General features: G+C 38.5%; 2 protein-coding genes across 3 annotated transcripts; one reads left to right on the top strand and one right to left on the bottom strand.

The window, feature by feature from the left end:
• Window positions 1–698: 698 nt before the first annotated feature.
• Window positions 699–2,355, top strand: LOC140971893 (uncharacterized). Its single transcript, XM_073434424.1, has 4 exons — window positions 699–832; window positions 917–1,401; window positions 1,739–1,929; window positions 1,999–2,355. Exons 1-4 carry the CDS (start codon window positions 699–701, stop codon window positions 2,353–2,355), a joined length of 1,167 nt encoding a protein of 388 aa, XP_073290525.1.
• Window positions 2,356–5,127: 2,772 nt separating this feature from the next.
• On the bottom strand, window positions 5,128–20,355 carry LOC140964612 (protein THALLO). Of its 2 annotated transcripts, none has more exons than XM_073424475.1 (17): window positions 20,226–20,355; window positions 19,973–20,109; window positions 19,731–19,822; window positions 19,187–19,256; window positions 18,485–18,624; window positions 17,557–17,703; window positions 17,295–17,434; window positions 15,673–15,760; window positions 14,282–14,461; window positions 13,538–13,711; window positions 10,916–10,993; window positions 10,631–10,764; window positions 10,376–10,517; window positions 6,089–6,342; window positions 5,742–5,805; window positions 5,587–5,655; window positions 5,128–5,472 (listed from the first exon to the last, which is right to left on the bottom strand). In XM_073424475.1, exons 2-17 carry the CDS (start codon window positions 20,085–20,087, stop codon window positions 5,341–5,343), a joined length of 2,019 nt encoding a protein of 672 aa, XP_073280576.1. In that variant the 5' UTR covers window positions 20,088–20,109; window positions 20,226–20,355; the 3' UTR covers window positions 5,128–5,340. The 2 variants fall into 2 exon arrangements, with proteins under 2 accessions (XP_073280576.1, XP_073280584.1); XM_073424483.1 differs by having other exon boundaries at window positions 20,222–20,349.
• Between the last annotated feature and the right edge of the window lie 430 nt (window positions 20,356–20,785).

The following is a 20,785-nucleotide window of genomic DNA, read 5'->3' as shown; positions in this document are numbered from 1 at the left end:
GGTTGATTCTCTGTGGATGGACCACTACCCTTGGCCCATCCTTAGCTCAAATGGAAGACAACTCATCAAGGGTCCAGGTATTCTCCTATAAATATCAGGTTTGAGCGTATGATAATTCATTCACTATATTATTTTTCAGCAGCACCCCTAGGTGCTCTTCATTCATATCCTCAGTCTCTGACTTGAGCGTCGGAGGGACTACGCTAGGACACCCTCTTGGCCCCCTTCTAACGGTCTTATTCGTGATTTCAGGCTCAGGACAATTTCATCACTTGGCGCCGTCCGTGGGAAATTGAGTTGGGACGTAGAGATGGTAGGGAGCAGAGGGAGCAGAAGAGTTAACTCAGCATCATCGCGCCCTCAGATAGGACACGATCAGTCTCATGCTGAGGCGAGGTAGGAACAGCCGCGTCTGATGAGGTAGGAACAGCCCCGTCAGAAGACAGGAACTGAACAACCTCGTCACGAGACCAGGGCCGAGCAAACACGTCCCAATGAGAATGTGGGGAACTCGACCCTGGAACAGTTGGACCAATTTATCACTCGGACAGTGGATGAGACCATGAAGAGGAACCAAGAATCTATGTTTGCCGAGGAACATGCCACTCGCCAGGAGTGAGGAAAATGCTGAGGGCCACCAGAGCAGTGTTGAAGATACACAGCCCCTCTCAAGCGAAGGGAATATGGAGATGTGAGAGATGTGGAAGGAAATACGGAGGTTGAGGCAGCATGTGGGAAGCAGAGCGTCGGCACCCAAGAGAGAAAGTCTTTTTTCACTTGTCATTTTGGAAGAAAGGCTTCCTCCAAATTTCCGACATTCAGATGTGGGAGAGTACGACGGACATACTAACCCTTAGGAACACTTGGGGAGGTTTGAGAATACGGCTCTGTTACATCAATATTTAGATGGGGTCAGGTGCAGGGTGTTCTTGGGTACGCTAGTAAGGTCAGCCCAGCAATGGTTTAACACCTTGCAGCCCAATTCCATACAGTCTTTCGAGGATTTTTCTACAGCTTTCTTGCACCGATTTGCTAGCAGCAAGAGGCATCAGAAAAACTATTTGAGTCTGTTTCTGATAAAGCAACAAGAGACTGAAATTTTGCGGGAGTTTGTCCAGCGCTTCAAAAGTGCAGCGCTAGAAATACCAGCGGCTACCCCTGACATCATGATAAGTTCCTTTACCCAAAGACCGAAGGGAGGAGAATTTTTCAAACCGCTGGTCAAGAAACCTCCGTCGAGCTATGATGATCTGTTATCTCGGGCAAAAAAATATGTAAATCTAGAAGATGCCCAGCGGCATAAGAGGATGGAGCAGCGGCATGGGGGAAATAGAGTTGAGGGAGCGAAAAGAAGAGGTAGGAAGAGAGGTACGGGCGAGAGGGACGAGGATAAAGCTAGGGGTAGATGACAATTCTCATGCAATGTTCCTCTGGATAGGAGTCGTGACAAGGTGATGGAGGTGAGGGAGCCCGAGGGGAGGTGGGAGAAGTCGCAAAGGGTTAGAGCAGTGCTAGATTGCCTTCGTGGGACAGACTAGAAGGATCCTCATTCGGAAGTCGACAGAGGTCTCGCCCGTCCCCTAGGCGTGGTCAAGGCTCTCTGTGGTTAAATCAGAGGGTCGGAGAGCAGAGAGGGGAAGGTCGATGTCATGATGTCCCTCAGGAGCCCGTCGAACCGAGGAGGGGAATGAATGAGGATAACCACCCTATGAGAGGAATGATTCATATGATCTCGGAGGTGCTACTGATAGAGACTCTGGACGAACTCAGAAGGCACATGGGAGAAGGTTGGAGAACTTTGAGATATATAGGGATGCAGACTTATCACAAGACCCCGTCATCAGCTTTGGGCCGGAAGACCTCCGAGGCGTTGTGGCTCCACATAACGATGCTTTGGTGGTGACGGCCTTCATTGCCAATTATGATGTGGCGAGAATATTTATTGATAATGAAAGCTCCGTAAACTTCTTGTTCAAGAGCATGTTTGATCAAATATAGGTGGAAGGATTTGAGTTTGAGCCAGTATCCACCCCGTTGTATGGGTTTGCAGGACACACCATCCCGCCTTTGGGTCAGATTGTTATTCCCCTATCCTTGGGGAATGATCCTCGACGGGTAACTAAGATGATAACCTTCACGGTGGTAGATATTCCATCATCGTATAATGGAATCTTGGGACGACCAGCCCTAAAAGATTTTGGAGCCTTAGCTTCCACATATCATCAGAAGCTTAAGTTTTCCGTAGGAAAAGGAATTGGAGTCTTGTGCGGAGACCAAAAAGTCGTACGTCGTTGTTATGAAAGAATAGTGAAGAAAGAAGAAAAGAGAGGTCACGAGCATTGCATGGAAGCTTAAGCTCAATGTTACAGTTCTCTACAACTCAGAGAAGCTTCTAAGTGGGTAACTTTGTCCAGTGGAGGTACAAGAGGAGCAGAGAAGAAAGTTGGAGAATGCGCCGGGCAAGGCTCTAAAGAGGCCTGAGAACGCTTACCACCTTAGATAATATTAATCTTGACTTTATTTTTGATGTATTTCGTTTCTGAATTTGTCTTACGTTATCAGTTGAAATTTAATAAAGCCAAGTTCTTATATTAAGTTCGTGGATGTTGTTATATTATGAGGATGATATGAATTAAATTTTACCTATTTAGGCAGCGCCTAATAGAAGAGAAGAGTGGGGGAGGAGAAAAGTTAAATTTTTCTTGCTAAGGCGTCGCATAGCAGAGAAGCAGAGTGTAGGAGAAAAATTTTATTTTCCTACTAAGGCATCGCCTAGCAGAGGAATAGAGTGGATGAGAAGAATTAAATTTTCCTGCTAAGACATCGCCTTACAGAGGAGCAGAGTTGTGGAGGAGAAAAATTAAATTTTCCTGCTAAGGCATCGCCTAGCAGAGGAGCATAATTTGGGAGAAGAAAAATTTTATTTTCCTGCTAAGGCATCGCCTAACAGAGGAGCAGAGTTGAGAAGGAAAAAAATTTTATTTTCCTGCTAAGGCATCGCCTAGTAGAGTAACAGAGTTGGGGAGGAGAAAAATTAAATTTTCCTGCTAATGCATCGCCTAGCAGAGGAGCAAAGTGGAGGAGGAGAATTAAATTTTCCTGCTAAGGCATCACCTAGTAGATGAGCAGAGTTTGGGAGAAGAAAAATTTTATTTTCCTGCTAAGGCATCGCCTAGCAGAGGAGTAGAGTTGGAGAGGAGAAAAATTAGATTTTCTTGCTAAGGCATTGCCTAGCAGAGGAGCAGAGTGGAAGAGGAGAATTAAATTTTTCTGCTAAGACATCACTTAGCAGAGGAGCAGAGTTTGGGAGAAGAAAATTTTTATTTTCCTGCTAAGGCATCGCCTAGCAGAGGAGCAGAATTGGGGAGGAGAAAAATTAAATTTTCCTGCTAAGGTATCGCTTATCAGAGAAGCAGAGTTTGAGATGAGAAAAATTAAATTTTCCTGCTAAAGCATCGCAAGGATGAGGGTGTTCTTGGCCAAGAGAGCGAGTAGGTAGTGAGCCTTGGGCGAGGGTGAGTGTGGTGGTAGGCGCGGGCGATCGGGCGAGGGTGATGCGCGTAGGGGCGAGAGCGAGGCTGGGGGCGAGGCGAGGTTGCGAGGTGACGGGGCGAAGGGCTAAGGCGAAGGCTTGCGCGAGGAGATGCTAGGAGGGTGAGGCGAGGCTGGTAACACGTGGGGCAGCTGGGGCGAGGGACGAGGAGATGGGCGGCGAGGTGGAGCTGGGCGAGGGGCGGGACTAGGGCAGGCGTAGGGGCGAGGATGGTGACTGGTGAGGCAGGCGAGATGGGAGATTGGCGAGAGCAATCGAGCGAGGCGAGGGGGAGATGGAGAGGGCGAGGGAGAGGGCGAGGCAAGCGTGCTGTTGGGCGAGGCTAGGGGCGAGACGGTGATGGGCGAGGGGCGAGGGCAGTGGCGAGGGACGAGGGTGCAGCAGACGGAGGCAGGGAGCGTGCAGTTGGGCGAGGGGCGAGGGCTGTTGGCGTGAGACGGGGCGCGATTGGGAGTGAGGGGATGAGCACACGAATAGGTGGGAGCATGCGGTTGCCAGACGATGGAGAGCTGATGAATGAATTGCAGAGGAAATTCTGTATAGGAGAAACGAGAATGAAGTGAGGAGGGGCCTCTATTTGTAGAGTGAGCCCAAACCAATTTTTTTTTCCTTCAGAACAGGATTGTGATTTGATATGTTTCCAAACTTGTGAAGACTAGTGAGCAGCAGAGGAAAACTGCATAATTCACGCCTTGTAAACCGATGACAAAACAATAAATCGAACTTCGAACCTACGATTCAGTTTGACTCGGGAGGGGGAGACTAGTGATATCCCAGGAATGGACCTATCAAGATCAGGTCCAAACTCCCGGCCCATCCCTAACACAAGTAGAGAGCCCATGACAGGCTGTTGTATTTTCTTATAAATATCAGGTTTGAGCGTACGGTTCATATATTCACTATATTATTTTTCAACAGCACCCCTTGAGTGTCGGAGGGGCAACGCCAGGAAGACCTTCTAACGGTCGACCTTCTAACGGTCTTATTCGTGATTTCAAGCTCAGGACAATTTCAAAACCTGCGTCTGGACTAGTGACGTTTGCCGGAATCTGACCCTAAATTCCCCGTGAGTATCATTGGTCTAAACTAATATGATACAAACATGTAATTTAAAAAATAAATAATCTTCAACATGATGTGATATTTACAATAAAATATTTTCTTTCATGGAATTTAATAAATATCATAATCTTCAATTCAACATTTTAAAATGAATTTGCAGGAGGCATTTTTTGTAAACACCAAACTTATATCCAAACAGTGTCCCAGTTTTTACTCCTAATTTGACCGCACTAATCATTAAAAAGCATGCTTCTTGCAGATCAGTGTTAGTTGGACTAAAACATTATACGTTTTTTTAACATCTTTGATTTTGGTTTGCTTTCATAACATTTAACATTTGATCAAAGTGACTGTTTTGAGATGAAGCTTCTTATTCTACAGTAGTGTTAGATAGATAGTAGAAGCGAGGCCAACTGAACAAAAAAGTTGTCAAATTGTTTACAACTGATGAACTTAACTGCTAGAAAGTTATCTTCCAATTTTGGGAGAGCAGAAATAAGTTTTAATCCATAAACAGGAGAAAGGAATAACAAATTATGCAAAAACTTGCATCAAAATTGCATACAAGAATTTGTCTCATCTACTGACACTAGATTGTGGTAATATGCTGACAATATATATATTGGCAGACTCCATTACGAGAAATTGAACAAAAAAGTTGCACAAAGGGAAACAGCCTTCTGTCACAGTTCGATTTGCTAGTTTCATGTAACCTTGCTGCAAAATTAGCTTTTGAATCTGATACTGCGGCTGATCCCAGCATTGATACCGGTTGCTTCCCCGCCATAAGAACCTGTCGGCTTTCTGACCTCCCGTACTTGCCCCTTTCTGCGTATCTCTGCCTTCCGGTGCTTCACCTGAGAGATGGGAAAAGAGATGTTTAGTCGAAGAGATGTTTAGTCGAGGAACTCTTACCATACACCATATTTAATCAAACGCTCAGATATCTAATGGCTTCAAGCAAATGATACCTTGTATTTCTTTCTGGGGTTTTTAATCAACTTCTTACGAGCACGAGTTAATCCCCTATTTTTCTCCATCTAGACAAAAATGGAGCGAAATAAATTTCAAAAAACAGGCAAAAATTGAAAATAGTTTCATTCAGCAGGAACAAAATTTTCCGCACCTGATGTGTGATGATCCGTTTGCCATCAACAGTATCGTCAGGTAAAGATGAAACTTCAGGGGTCCTGTTGAGGTTATGGTTGGTCAGAATATATAATTTAGGAGGCCAGATGATATTAGAAGATATTCTTCCATATAATGACTCACTATGCACTGCATATATCAGAAGACAAACTAAAATCCCTTTCTATTGCAAAGGTAAATCAATTATAGTGTTGCATTTGATTTTAATGTACTTGATTCTGGCTTTGGATAGCATCACAAAAATGACAAACCTTTACTTCCACATTTTTTACTTGCACTTATTATCAAGCCGAATGAACAATACCTCCTCGCATCATAAATTACCTGGAATACTTGTTAGATTTAGCAGCAAGCTTTGCAGCATGCTGTTGTTCCACTTGTTTGTAATATTCCCAATCTGGATCTGGATCACTCTCCCCATTGGCCTCAGAAACTCCATCACTGGAAAAATTATCAGTCGCATCTTCGTGATTATCAACAGATGTAACTCCAGCTCCAGCCAGAACTCGCAGCTCATGCTTTCTTCTCCTTTCTCCAATATCATCTCGTTTCGGTATGTCATCATCACCAGAAATAACCTGCCAAAAGAAAATTCGATATAGTTATACATCAAGTTGGGAGGGGAAACAAAGACGTGCTTGCCTGGGGCTTTTTAGGGTGTATTTGGGTGGTGGGTGAGTGCAGAATCTCTTGCCAAGGTGTGTGCAATGGCACGACAGTGGATTTAGGAGTATGTCAGGTGAGCGTCGATTGGTATTTGTTCGATCTTGGAGGAGTGGACTAGACATCAGGCGTCAGATGGTTAAGAACACTGGGAAATGTCAAAGAGAATTAGGACAAGATGCAGATGAGTTTTGTGCAGAATTCTAAGGAAGTGTTGTTGCAAGGTGATCCTACACTTAACAGAACGGTTGTATCCTTGAATTCCATCATCAAATCATCGGATGTGGAATTTGGGGAGCTATTTGGGCTATGGATGTTTCCCACGGTGAAGTGTAACTCAGGAGGGGGAGAGGAACTTGGCATTAAGGAAGCTGTTGGATGAGTTCGAAGGGGTGTTTGAGGAGCCTAGAGGGCTGCCACCGATTAGGGAGAATGATCATGCCATCGTGATCAATGAGGATTGTGGTCCAGTATCGGTGCAGCCCTATCGATACGCCCAAAGCCAGAAGAACGAGATGGAAAGAATGGTATCATAATGCTGAAGGCTGGAGTAATTCAGCCTAGCAACAGTTCCTACTCTAACCCGGTTATTCTAGACAAGAAGAAAGACGGCAGCTGGAGATTCTGTGTTGATTACAGGGCACTTAATGAGATTACGGTTCCGGACAAGTATCCAATTCCGGTGATAGATAAATTGCTAGATGAGTTGCATGGGGCAGAGCTATTTTCTAAGCTGGATTTGCAGTCCGGCTTTCATCAAATCAGAGAGTTGGCAGATGATGTGTCGAAGACAGCGTTTAGAATGACGCATGTCGGGCATTGTGAGTTTCTAGTAATGCCCTTTGGCTTAAAGAATGCTCCAGCCACCTTTCAAGCCACGATGAACGAGGTATTCCGACCTTTCTTAAGGCAATTTGTCCTAGTTTTCTTTGACAATATTTTGATTTACAGTAAAAGTTGGGTAAAACATGTCTATCATCTTCAAACAGTCCTTGAGGCCCTGCAGCAAAACAATCTGATGTTGAACAGCAAGAAATGCCAATTTGGGTTGACAGAGATTGACTATCGGGGCATGTAATTTCGGGTCAGGTAGTAATTGTGGACCCTAAGAAGATCGAAAGCATAAAAACGTGGCCCCAACCTCGCATCATCAAGGAGATTCGGGGTTTATTGTGGTTGACCGGTTATTACCGTAAGTTTACAAGGAATTACGGTAATATCGCTAAACCATGACGAAGTTGCTGGAAAAAAAGTTGTAAATGGAGTGTAGAGAAGCATGGGAGGCATTCGAAGAGCTCAAGAGTGTACTCAGCTCAGCACCTGTTTTGAGGATGCCGGACTTCAATATGACATTTGTGATAGATTGCGATGCGTCGGGACGCGGAGTAGGGGCTAAGGGGCGGTACTATCGCAAGAGGATCGACCCATAGCCTTTTTATAGCAAGGCCTTGGTTGAACAAGCTTTGGCTAAATCCACCTACAAAAAGAGTTGACGGCGTTAGTGTGGGCAATCCAGCATTGGAGGCATTACCCGCTGCGTACGAAATTCATTGTCTTGACAGACCATAAGTCAATAAGAAGCTTATTGCAGCAGCGCATCACTACACCACGTCAACACTGGTTGGCAAATTTGTTGGGTTATGAATTTGAGATCAAGTTTAAACCAGGAATTTTGAATGGAGCTGCCAATGCGCTGTCACGAAGGGTTGAGGGGGCAGAGTTTAGCAGTATCTCCTTACCGGTGTGCTTGGATTGGGAAGAAGTGTAGTGGTCAGTAAGTGAAGATGCAACCTTGGGGTGAATCATTAAGCAGATCCAACAGAATTCAGATGAACCATCACCACATATGTTTATTAAAGGACGACTATTCCACCGTGGCCTCATAGTAATAACAGATGGATATAAGTGGGTAAAGAAAATTGTGGAAGAATTCCATGTCACGCCGATTGGAGGCCATTCAGGAGCCTTTCGATTACCAAAATCTAGAGGGTTTAATGTTATTATGGTTGTAGTGGACAGGTTCACTAAGTATGGACATTTCATTTTCTTGAAGCATCCATTTACTGCGAGAGCAGTGGCTGAATTTTTCACCAAGGAAGTGGTTTGTCTTCATGGGGTGCCTCAATCTACAGTAAATGACAAAGATCCTCTGTTTATGAGACATTTTTGGACCGAGTTCTTTCAATTGCAGGGCACTAAACTCAAGATGAGCTATGCCTACCACCCAGAAACGGATGGACAAACCGAAGTATTAAACTGATGCTTAGAAACTTAATTGTGTTGCGTTGCTTTGCAGGGGAATAGCCTCATAGCAGGGCACAATCACTTCATTGGTCCGAATATTGGTACAATACTTCATATCAATCAGCCGCCGGAATGACTCCGTTCGAGGCCGTGTATGGGAGGAAGCCCCCGACGATTGTTCAGTTTCTGCCAGGTGAGTCCATTGTGGCAGTTGTTGCACAAGACTTGAGTGACAGGGATGAGTTGATTCATCAGTTAAAATACAATTTGAACAATGCACAGCAGGGCGTGGTTAAACAGTACGTAGAGAGGCGTTGTTCAGGTAAATGCCTGGGTTTATGTAAAGCTCCATCCCCAGAGGCAGCAATCTGTATGTAAAGGAGCCTACCATAAGCTGGTTGCACGTTATTATGGGCTGTTTAGAATTATTTGCAAGGTGGGAGAAGTGGCATATAAATTGGAATTACCCACTGGTTCTAGGTGCATCTGCTGTTCCATCTATCATGTTTAAAGGCAGCTAAGGGAGAGCAGAACGAGGCGATTGAGTTGCCTGCAAAGATGGAGGTTGATCTGGCCATTGACTATGAGCCTGAACAGATCATGACAAGAAGATATAAGAAGAAGACAAGCGAGCAAGTGCAGCGGGTCCTGGTGAAGTGGAAGGGCAAAAGCGTCGAGGAAGCAACTTGGGAGGATGCGGACACCATGATCACTCAACTTCCGACTTTCTGCCTTGAGGACAAGGCTGTTTGGGGAGGAGGGTATTGACAGGGCTGTAAATGAAAGGGCTATAAATCAAATGGGTCATAAAAATAATGATAAGCCCATTATAAGAAATGTATGTTCTATCAGTGTTACAATTTACTACTACCCCATTTTTCCAGTGGTTAATTAACTTTCTCTGCAATGATAACAATAACATGGGAGATGATTTTAGCCTGCAAAAACTTTTCAAGGATGATGATTTTCATCATTAATTAATTATTATTCCCTATGCCATTGGACTTGACAAATTTCAGTCCCTGATCTTTTACAATTAAAACAGGTTTAGTCACAAAATATCTTGCAGGGTTTGAAAGGAACAATTAGAAGCTTTTCAGTTAGGTCCAATACACACAACGTTACTGAATGATAGTTTTTGTAAAAACCCCAAAAACTCTTTCTTAAAAATTTCATATCCAGAAAACTGTGACTAAAATTTCTATATCCAAAGAAAATAACACCAAATTTTATACCAAACAACTCATCTGGTCAGAATCTAATATGTTTTTACTAAATTACTCTCGCTTATGTAATAAAGCAATAAATGTATTGCGTATAATGGTCATTCAATTTTTATTTTGCTACAAAAGATAAAGTTTATAAGATCATTATATATATATATATATGCATGTATAAAAGTATATAGTAGTATATTAATTGGATTTTATCCAAATTACTTAAAAATTTACTCGTTTAAAAATCACTAATAAATTAAATACAACTAAGAAAATAATTAATTTAATTGAATTTTAATTTGTTTTCCGAGCCAAAGTGCGCTCAATAAGAGATTTGATATACAAAAATGGACGTTTAGTCAAAGTTGGTGCTAAGTGAAGAGAATGGGGGTAATGTTCGCAAGGACTAAAGGTTATAACTGTAAATATCAAAATGAAAATCATTATTTTGTCACTATAAGTAGAAACAAATCAGTTAAACTCAAACCTTGCGTTTATTTGGCCGAAGATACGGCTGCTGGGAAAGTTTACTCAAACTTGATTTATTCTCATCCCTGTTACTCTTACCATAAGCTCGCCAGTCTAGCTCTCTGGCCTCATCATCAAAATCGTTCAATGTCTCAAGTTTCCTAATACACACAAATTTTGCTCATATTCACTTAAAGGAGTACTTGAAGATGGCATAAGCTAGTACAGAGAACAAATTAAATAATATATTGTCTGCAATGATAACGAAAGATACCCGTTCACCAGTTCCAGATGTTCTGTCCTCCTAAAATTCTTTGGAGAACTCAAAACACCTTTCTGCTTCAATCTTTCCTCAAGAGCAGCCCTTACTTTTAACATTTCCAGACTCTCCACTCCAACTTGTATATCCTGCAACAATTTAATTATGTCAAGAATGTCAAGCAAATGAATTCAGATATGATACAAGTAATAACACAGTTATAACATAGCCACTGCAACAGCTTTGTGGTCAATAGCAAACAAATAGCAAAGATACTAGAGCAGATATTCACAAACTCACTTGGAGCTTCTGTCGCGATTCAATATTCTTTGAACTTCTTGTGATATTCAACTCGGCTAGCTCGGGTTTTTCATCAGGCTACAATTTAATACCAACCAAAAAAAAGGAAAAAATGAGAATACAGATTTCAGACAAGAGTTCCACAAACATTGTGCACTTGCACAATAGCTTTTATAAGATAGAGGAGTCCTAAGGTGCCTGGATATTGTAAAGTCTAGGCGCAAAATGGAAGGAAAGGCACCATCTTATTAAAATGCGGTGCTCGAGGGAGAATTTTGTAGAATTTAAATTCGTAATAATATATAACATGACACAGCAAAAAAAAAGCCCTTGTTGCTTACATATAATACAAGTAAAACACTATTTAAAACAGAAGATGGGGGGACAACAGTAGAACAAATACTTGTTAGTTTATTAGAAAAGTAAACTACTATTGTCTTGCCTTTCACCTTAGATTTATTATCTCTGCATTTAAGCAGCATCAAATACCTGCTCGGGCGTTTCAAAATGCATGGGCTTCATCTTTAAGGCACATGCCTCAAAGTGCTTAGCCCTGGCTCTTGTCAAACTCAAGGCTCAAAGGGTGAGTGCAATTGAGCCAAGATAAAAGTGCACGCCTTGTAGGCTTTTATTCTTTTAACAACTAAGACTCACAGAAAGGATTAAAAAATCAAATATAATCACACTTTCAAAGGAAAAATTTCAACTAATCTTTGAAGTTTGAGGGATTCATGGTCCCTGAGGTTTTCGATTGCTTTTAATCTTGTCCAACCAGCAGCCTTTCCGGCATTAAAATAACATTTCAAGGAAAATCTAATTCATTACACGTTCAGTAAAATGAGATTGTTTTATTAATGTCTAGTTTTTTCCTATAACTATAATACGGGTCTCGGTTTACTGTCATCCATAGGAACAAAATTATTATTTTTTTTGATAAGAAACATAACAATATTATTAATATGAGAATTTTACATTACAAGAAGTAGACTAGTGATCCACTGCCATGAATTAGTTAATTTTTAACAATACACATATGACCAATCTCTAGAAATATCAAAAGTAGACAATCCCTGAAAGTTTTTATCCGTTCGAATCCAGTTTACTGTTGTGAATTTGATTTTTTCCCAGCATTCTTCCGTAGTTTCTTCCAATTCTTCAAAAATTCTTCTATTTCTCTCCAACCAAACCGCCCAAGTAATTCCATGGATCACAACTTTCCAGAAAATTTTTCCTCTTTTGCCAAGCAAATGTCCCAGATCCGTAGTAAAAACATCTTGGGTTGTCTTCGGCAAGACCCAAACCAGTCTCATTTCTTTCAAGGCCCTAGCCCACAACGCATGCGTGAACTTGCAATGAATAAACAGATGATCTTGTGTTTCCACATGCTTACGACACAACACACACCAGTTGGGACAAAGAGAACAATTAGGATATCTCTTTTGCATCATCTCGGCTGTCGGTAATTTTGCAAGGATTGCTGTCCACGAGAAAATTTGAATCTTCGACGGAATAGGGGTTTTCCAAATGATACTGAAAAATTTGAAATCTTGTGGACCATTACTCTCCGTGAAGAATGAATTGAAAAAAGACTTGACTGTGAACTTCCCGGACGGATCCCCCTCCCACTGATGAAAATCATCAACCCCTTCCACCAATCTAACACCCTCAAGAATAGTTAAAAGCGAAGATAACTGATTGATCTCCTCCTCATGGAGAGATCGACGGAAGTGCAAATCCCAAGAAAAATTATGTGACGAAGAATCAAAGGAAGCAAAATATGAAATAGGCAAATTACGAATCAAAGATAACTGAAACAAAGAAGGGAACAGATCCCTGAAAGATGAATCCCCCAACCAAATATCCTCCCAAAACCTGAATTTAGTTCCCCCTCGAACCACCGGTCTTAGTAGTCGGTGATAAGTCGGGTATGATGTAGAACTGAACTTCCACGGACATCTAAAAGTCACATTCTTAGCCAACCCCGCATCCCAACCATTTTCTTGTAACCCATACTTGCTCTTTATTATTCTTTTCCACAGCGAATCACTTTCCACGTTGAATCTCCACCACCATTTTCCCATTAATGCCGTATTTCTCAAACATATATTCCCGAGGCCTAATCCACCTTTCTCTTAATTATAATAACAATAAAAAATAAGGATTTCTACAGGAGTACATAGCAAAACATAACAAAGATCCTGTTTATATAGGGTGATTATAATAATTTAGATTGAATGAGAATAATAACAGTTTTAGACATTTGCGCTGTTTGTACACTTCATGGACGAGGTATTAAATTCCTACATTCCCTTTTTTCTTCCTATTTCCCAGATATTTAAAATATAGGGATAATATTAATATTTTGACACAATTGAAGCTGAAACAAAATGTTAAAAGAATATTAGATATCAAGTAACCTATTCTCATCAAGCCAACATAAGGTATTTATTTGGTTCTTTAGCCAAATAAGTTTTAAAAAATTGAAAAGTTGGCCAATTGATTCCAGCAACAAAATCAATTTTACGGACGATTCTGACAAACCCCTCAAACCCAATGGATGAATTTTAATATATGTGACAACTAAGTAACAGAAGATACTTTAAATGGGGACCTAGGACCTACCACAACTATTGCGTGTTTCAAGGAAGACATTGTGGAGGCGATCACTACTTTGTTGAAAGAATCAGCATGTGCAGCCCCCGTCTCTTCAGCCAAATTCAATGCAGCTGCATGGTTCACATGTTTGCTCACAATGTCCTCCACATCAAATGGAAGATTCTCATCCAATTCTTTCATCTGCCACCAAAGAAGAAACGATAAAAATTCCGTCACTCTCAACTCGTGGTATCAGGAGCCAACCAGAAGCAATGCAGGAATTTCGAAAATGACATAATGAATCAAACATCTTTCCGAAAGCATAAAAAGTTTCACACTCATGCTAAAAAAATATGTCCTCAGACGAATAAAATTAAAAGCCCAGCTCCGGCTAACCATTCCAAACCTTCATTTTCTTGAAACTAGAATTATTGCAATATGACAAAATCTTATGTGCATCTCCAGTATTTAAATGAATTCCCAACAAAACTTGAATAGAAATACGAAAGATCCTTGCCAAATGATCTAATACATTTTAGACCAGGAAACATGTCGCAATGAGAAAGCCAGTTACTCATATCACATATATTTGCGATATGATGGTACATATTCCCAAGAGAAAGGTAAAATACAAGCAAAGAGAAAATTTAACACCAAGAAAGAGAAGATTTAAAATCCAATAGAGTTGAATCTTCTTCATACTATCTTGCATAATAAACTTTGACGCCAAAATAATACACAAATTAGGCCAATCTGAGAAGATATAAAAACCTTATCCAATAAACTCTTAATCTCCACAAGACGAGAAACAACTGGATGATCACGGACTGGTAGCCCTTCAGTCTTGAGAAGAAGATAGAAGGTTATAGCCTGACAGAAAGACTGCAACAGAAGCTGCTTCACCTCAATATAATGCATCACACCCTTCTTTGCACTCTCTTGTTCTCTAATCTAAATAATCAATCAACATAGTGAATAAGATTACAGAAAAAAATTTACCTTTACTTTTATAATAATCGAGTAGGTAATATTTGCTGCATATCGATTTTCTTGGGTACGGAATAAAATTTAAAAAACGGTGTCATTTAACAATCCAGCATCTGTTACCAAGACACAGAAAAGCAATGGTCCTGATGAAGGGAGAGAAGCTAAAAAATTTTGACACACAAACACTATGACCATTTTCAGTGAGAGTTCAATGATAAGATAACATATTCGTTTGGCATAATGTAACATTAAATAGAGCTGCTGATTCCAAATTCTTCTTGTAGTTAACAAGCACATCTCTATTTGTTTTGAGTGACTCTCACCCTACAATTCACTTCATCTATATCCTTTTCATTTTCTCTGATCATCCGCTGGTTGAAATGCAGTTACTTTTTCCTGCAACGGTTTCTTTTTTTTGAATAATGAAGGACAGAAGCTTTGAATGAGCGTACATTGCAATCATTATACATTGAGACTCCATGATTCACAAATAGTTTCAAAGAAAAAATAATTTCAAGATTAGAATATCCTCTGAAATAAATAATAATTTCATGTTGTAACCGGAATGCTTTCTCAACAACAAAAGCTTAGGAAGTGTTTGCAACCAATAAAAGAAAGATTTTTCACTTTTCACTTTAAAAATCACTTTTTGTGGTTCTTAACCCCAAATTTTTCTTCTGCTTCTACTTATTTTAATTCAAACCCAGAAGTCTAGCCCACGCTAATTCTGATTCTTAAAAAATGATTCTAGTATTTTGGTAAATAAATGAAAACTTGTCAACACTCTTACCCCCAATATTTTTGTCTAGTCAGAATTACTCTTTAAAATACACCATCAAACTCTATCTTTTGAAAACACTTCAATAAGGATACTTTTGGTATTTTATTAAAAACTAGTATTAGAATAACTTATTTACCAATCACTCAACCTTAAAAAATTTCAGCTTCACTTTAATTTTTAAAGAACCCACTTACAATTTTTTCTAAGTTCTGAACAATCTATAAATTTAATTGTTTCTTTAAAAGCATAATCTTTCGCAAACGCTCCGTAAGCTAATACAACTTTAGATGGTTGATGTCATGTTTTTTCAAAATCTCATTGATAAACTGTACCAGTACAATCAGATAGTCTAATCCAAATGAAAATTAGTTTGATCATATATAAACAAGCATACCTTGTTCACCAGTGGGTTAATTTTGTTTTCAAGTTGTTTAAGGGCATCATTAAGTTCTGACAAAAGTCCAACTAGCTCAGGAGCAGAGCTGTAAAACAATTAAACAAGTAACCAGGTTAGTAAGGCATCATAAGAAAAGAAAGGCAGGCTGCAAGTAAAATTGTTAGATTTTCATAGAAAGTGCCACAAATAATTCTAACAAGAATTATGGGAACTTTTGAAATAACAGGGGTTACAAATGTACTATTTAATGTTTGATAGGAGGTGACAAGTTAATCTAAATAAATCAGAGAATCCTTTTTTGACAATATTCAAATTTTGAAAATTTATAATTTAAATTATATTCTTATTTAAGCAAAATAATTCAATCTATTATCATTAAAGTTCAAATTTTGATCAACAGGGCTCTTATTCCAACTTGCGAGGAGAATAATTGTGTTTTTCCAGCACAAATAAAATATAAATATGATGAAATAAAATACAAGTAACAATAATTTTGAATTTACTATACTTGTAAAACTTAAGTTGCTGTGAACAATTTTTTTCAATTTTGTTAAATTCACATTCACACAAGTATTGAACCTATTAAATTTTAAAATTCAATGAATAAATTTATTACATATAAAAAGTTTCTAACTTATTGAATAAATTTTATATATATTAACTGAAATAAATTTGCGTAAAAAAGTTTAGAAAAATTCGTATATAACCAACCGAATCAAAAAACAACTCTGCAAGAAAATTATAATTTACCAAAATTATGAAAATAAATTTTAACAAAAATCTTGAATTGATAAGTATATAATTATAGACATTTATATAAAACATATATAAACAATTGAGGGGAGCGTGCCAGATAACTAAATTTCCATATTTTATTAGAGGGGGTAAAAAGTAACATCGTAAAAGCTAGATGGAATGCGTGTGTGATTTATTAAAGTGATTGCCCGTTACAGCATAAAGAAATTTCTACTATCAGTAGTTACAGTAAACATTAAGTTCAAGTTTACATTTATTCTTCAAATTTGCATAAAGAGATAGATGGCATCAATATAAGAGCGTGTAAACTGTGTAGTGTCAAAACATCTAATTTGTCAACTTGAATTCACGACAGACAGGCTATTACTCGGCCCAATACACCAATATGAAATAAACTACACCAATATGAAGTTAACTGATGATCTAGTCAAACATAAGCTGTGTAGAATTCCAAAGTACTTCGTGTCCAATAATTCTAAATCGAAATCGAAAAATTCAATATGATGGGCCAATTTCAGTTTCCCATCATAAATCACAAATCAGTTAAATGGTAAAATATAAGGCTTGATGCAAATATTGACCAACATTTAAGTTATAATGAAAAAATTATACAAAAAGATGGAAAACCAGAATTTCCAGTACTCTGACAATCACACTTATGCAAGCATAAATGACAGATAAAAGAATCTTTTCATATTTAAATATCTTTGTTTGTATTACAGCTTCACTATTGCAATAATTATAAAAAGTAACATCTTAGAGTCAATAAAACCTTGTAGCAACTCAATGACTTCATTCACATCTTCTAAGTTAACATGCGGATAAATAATAAAGAAGGTAAGATAGAGTGAAATCGTGCTGACCTGTACACAACATCCATTTGTTCTTCCTTCGACAAAGAATTTAGGTCTTTCTTTACAACCTCATACATCAAACCCATTTCATCCTTGGTTACTTTATCAAAAGAAGGTCTTGAGGCAGGTCTCCCTTGGTCAAAAATTTCCTGAAATAGGGGGAGATGATGCAATCAATAATATGATATTTCCATTCCAAGCATCGCCGCAGGAGTAAGGATCACGACTAGTAATGGATATACATCGACGCAATCTAAAGCATATATTTCACCTCCAATGTGGGCTCCACACCAGCTACATCCTGACCATTATCTCCAAGACCATAATCCTCCATCGACAGAGCTTTTGCTTTCTCACTCTGCAATTTCAACACCTCTGCCTCCTCCTCAGCTGCGTCCTCAGCATCGCTTGATAATGGCTTATGATTATCACAAAGCATTAGATATGTCAAAACACACACCAAAATAAAATACAAAGCAAATCTATTTCTAAAAAAAATTCCCAATGTATAACTTCAAGTAGACAGGTATACACATTGATGCTTTGCACTGCTTTCAATCAAACATACTCGATAACCCGATATAGCTTATAAGTTCTCAGCATAGTTTGCCACTTATTATCGTGTCAGCCCCGAGAAGAAAAAGAGATTTTATGGTCGGGGATCACCATTATCAAGGAATTTAAACTAGCTGATCATAAACAAGCAGGACAACAAGCACCAAGTCCATGAACCATAACTGCTCTAATTGAAAAAGAATGAGGGTCCAATGTCTTGAGGGATAGATTGCACCTTCTAATTTAGCATTTACCTCATTAAAATTTACAATAGAAAATTTTGTATGAGATTATGAGAAACAAAAGATAATCTAAGAAGAAAGGTTTATCGTAATGTAAGGACAATAATAGGGCATCCTCAAGATGATTAAGTTTATAAAATAGTATAGAAAGGAATAATGATTCCTACTTGGATTCGCAACGAGAAAACTGATAATGAATTTCTTATACAACCAGAATTGTCACCTTGTATAAAAAATAACAAATAACTCACAGTACATCAACTAAAATCGTGTATTTAAATTACAGTAATCCTTGGAGGTAACTGCATAATTAAAAGTTCAACATAGCAATAGATGACAATCAATCAGCCTATAGGTTATGTACAATGTGAATTAAAGAACACAGAACTGTTTGGAAACTACCTCATTGACCACATCAGCACCATATTTGTATTTAGTACCGCCCCAAACAACATTTTCATGTTCCTCCTCGTGGGCATCATCAAAAATTTCATCTTCAACTCCGCCAAACTCAGCCATCATGTACTTTTGAGTCCTCTGCACTATACATATCAACTATAGAAATTAATACAACAAATTTAATATATGAAGAATCAGGGAAACAAAAAAATAGCCCAATCGAGGGATACCCGACTATGAGGATGACCAAGGAAAAAACAAAGAACAAAGCATCTGCTCCTCTAGATTAAAAAAAAGTCCTAACAATAATAACTGTAACCGCATACCTACAAGTGTCACGTAGACACTAGACAAATAAGTTCAGCACAAAAAAGTGAAACCAACTCTAGAAATCACCTCATGACTCATAAATCCAGTTGACTGCAGTATTGGTCATGAAGACTATAATGTATGTCATAAACAAAACCCGACACCATCCAAGAATAAAAAACACTACCACCTGAGAAAATCGAAAAGTTACAAAATCTGAACTTGATATAAGAAAAACCATTTCTAAGATCTAACAAATAAGTTTCAGACAGAGAAAAATATGCTCCAGTGATTCTGAAACTCCAGAGGAAAGAAACCCACACTTTTTACTACATATAACATCAAAGCCATATCCAGCACATTTGAATTCACAGCAAGAAGAGCTAACACTCTTACATTTTGCCTCAAAACCCTTAGGTGGGGGATCATCAATCTCAGCATCTTCCTCTTCATCGTCTTCTTCAGCCTACTCAAAATGGTTAAAAAGAAAATGAACAAGATTTTTATAAGAAATAGGAAAATTTTCAGACCTTTCTTTCACCCTTATCTAAATTAAATTCAAAGTACATTAAAAGAACAAGAAAAGAAACAGAAGTCAACAGAAAAAGAAGATAACAAAAATACAAATTTGGAATGCAATCTCAGAGAAAAAGCACACAAAAATAGCTCACCATTACTGCTTAACTAGACACTAAATAGCTCAATCAAATGAAAAATAAAAACAATCCCTCGTTATTTATTCTTATTAACTCTGTATAGTTAAAAAAAAACCACCACAAAACACAAAGAGAGCGAGTAAAAACATGCACAGAGAAAACGATTAGTAAACACAGAATGAATGAATCAAACAAATTCCAAAACGTTCAAAACAAATACCAAAACGTTCAAAAAGACCAAATCTTTACACCGATGAGATAAAACTAAATTAAAAAAAACAAACCTCAATACCAAACACAGATTGCTCGCCCTCTTCGTCGGATTCTTCCATATCCTCATCTAACCGCAACGGCACAACATCTCTCTGCTTATGAACTAGATAAAAACACAAACCAGTAACAACAACCCGAAAGAAACAAAAATACAACAAAAACACACAATTAAGAGTAAAGAAACACGGCTATCAATAATCTATCCGTACAGTTTCTACAGAATTCTATATAAACGATAAATATAAACACGTACAGGCATCAATTTCATCATTCATCATGTCTTCGTCATCCGAATTGAAGGGAATCGCCTTTTTCTTCGTCGGACCACTACTTGCCTTCCTTTTGTACTTCCCTCCTTTTCGACCCATGATTAACAGTCTCGTTGATCAACTATAAGAGATCGAAAAACAAACAAACAAATTCGTTTGAGTAAATTTCAGTGTGATGCAGAAAGTATATAAACAGCCCCGGAAAAGATACATTCAGCCAAGCAGAAATGTACATACATAGAAAAAGACAGGCTTAGTTTATCCTGCTGCTGATGCCGCCGTAATGCCTCCGCACCGCCGCTTTCCAGAAGTGGGGAGAACTCGTAGACGCTGCCTCGCGGAGGGAAGAAAAGGAAGCGCGTTTCCCATTTTCTATGTTATATCATATCATATTATATATATAAAATTACGCAAAACCTAATTATTATTTAAAAAAATATTAAAAAAATACCTTTTTTAAAAAGTTTCACCAAATATTCGTACAAAAATGGCTAATCTAACTATTTTTAGGGGTTTGTATTTAATATGGAAAAATTAAACGATTTTTAAGCACTTTTATAGATTTTAAAAATATATAAATATTCAATCAAAATCTAGTGATATTCTAAAAATAATATATTTTTATATAGTTTAAAAAAAAGAGATTATTTTCTACCTTCACTTTTAAAAACTTTACAAAAATAAAAGTATTCAAAATTTTAATATCAAGGCAAGTATAATTTCCTTCTACCATCCTTGTTTATTCTATAATAATATCAAGCATTGCTAGACACACTCTCGATTATTCAGAATGTAGC

Source organism: Primulina huaijiensis, chromosome 2 (assembly GCF_012295235.1).
Source record: "Primulina huaijiensis isolate GDHJ02 chromosome 2, ASM1229523v2, whole genome shotgun sequence".
Classification (NCBI taxonomy): Eukaryota; Viridiplantae; Streptophyta; class Magnoliopsida; order Lamiales; family Gesneriaceae; genus Primulina; species Primulina huaijiensis.
The sequence above is the reverse complement of the archived record's forward strand: the minus strand, read 5'-3'. Positions and strand labels throughout refer to the sequence as shown.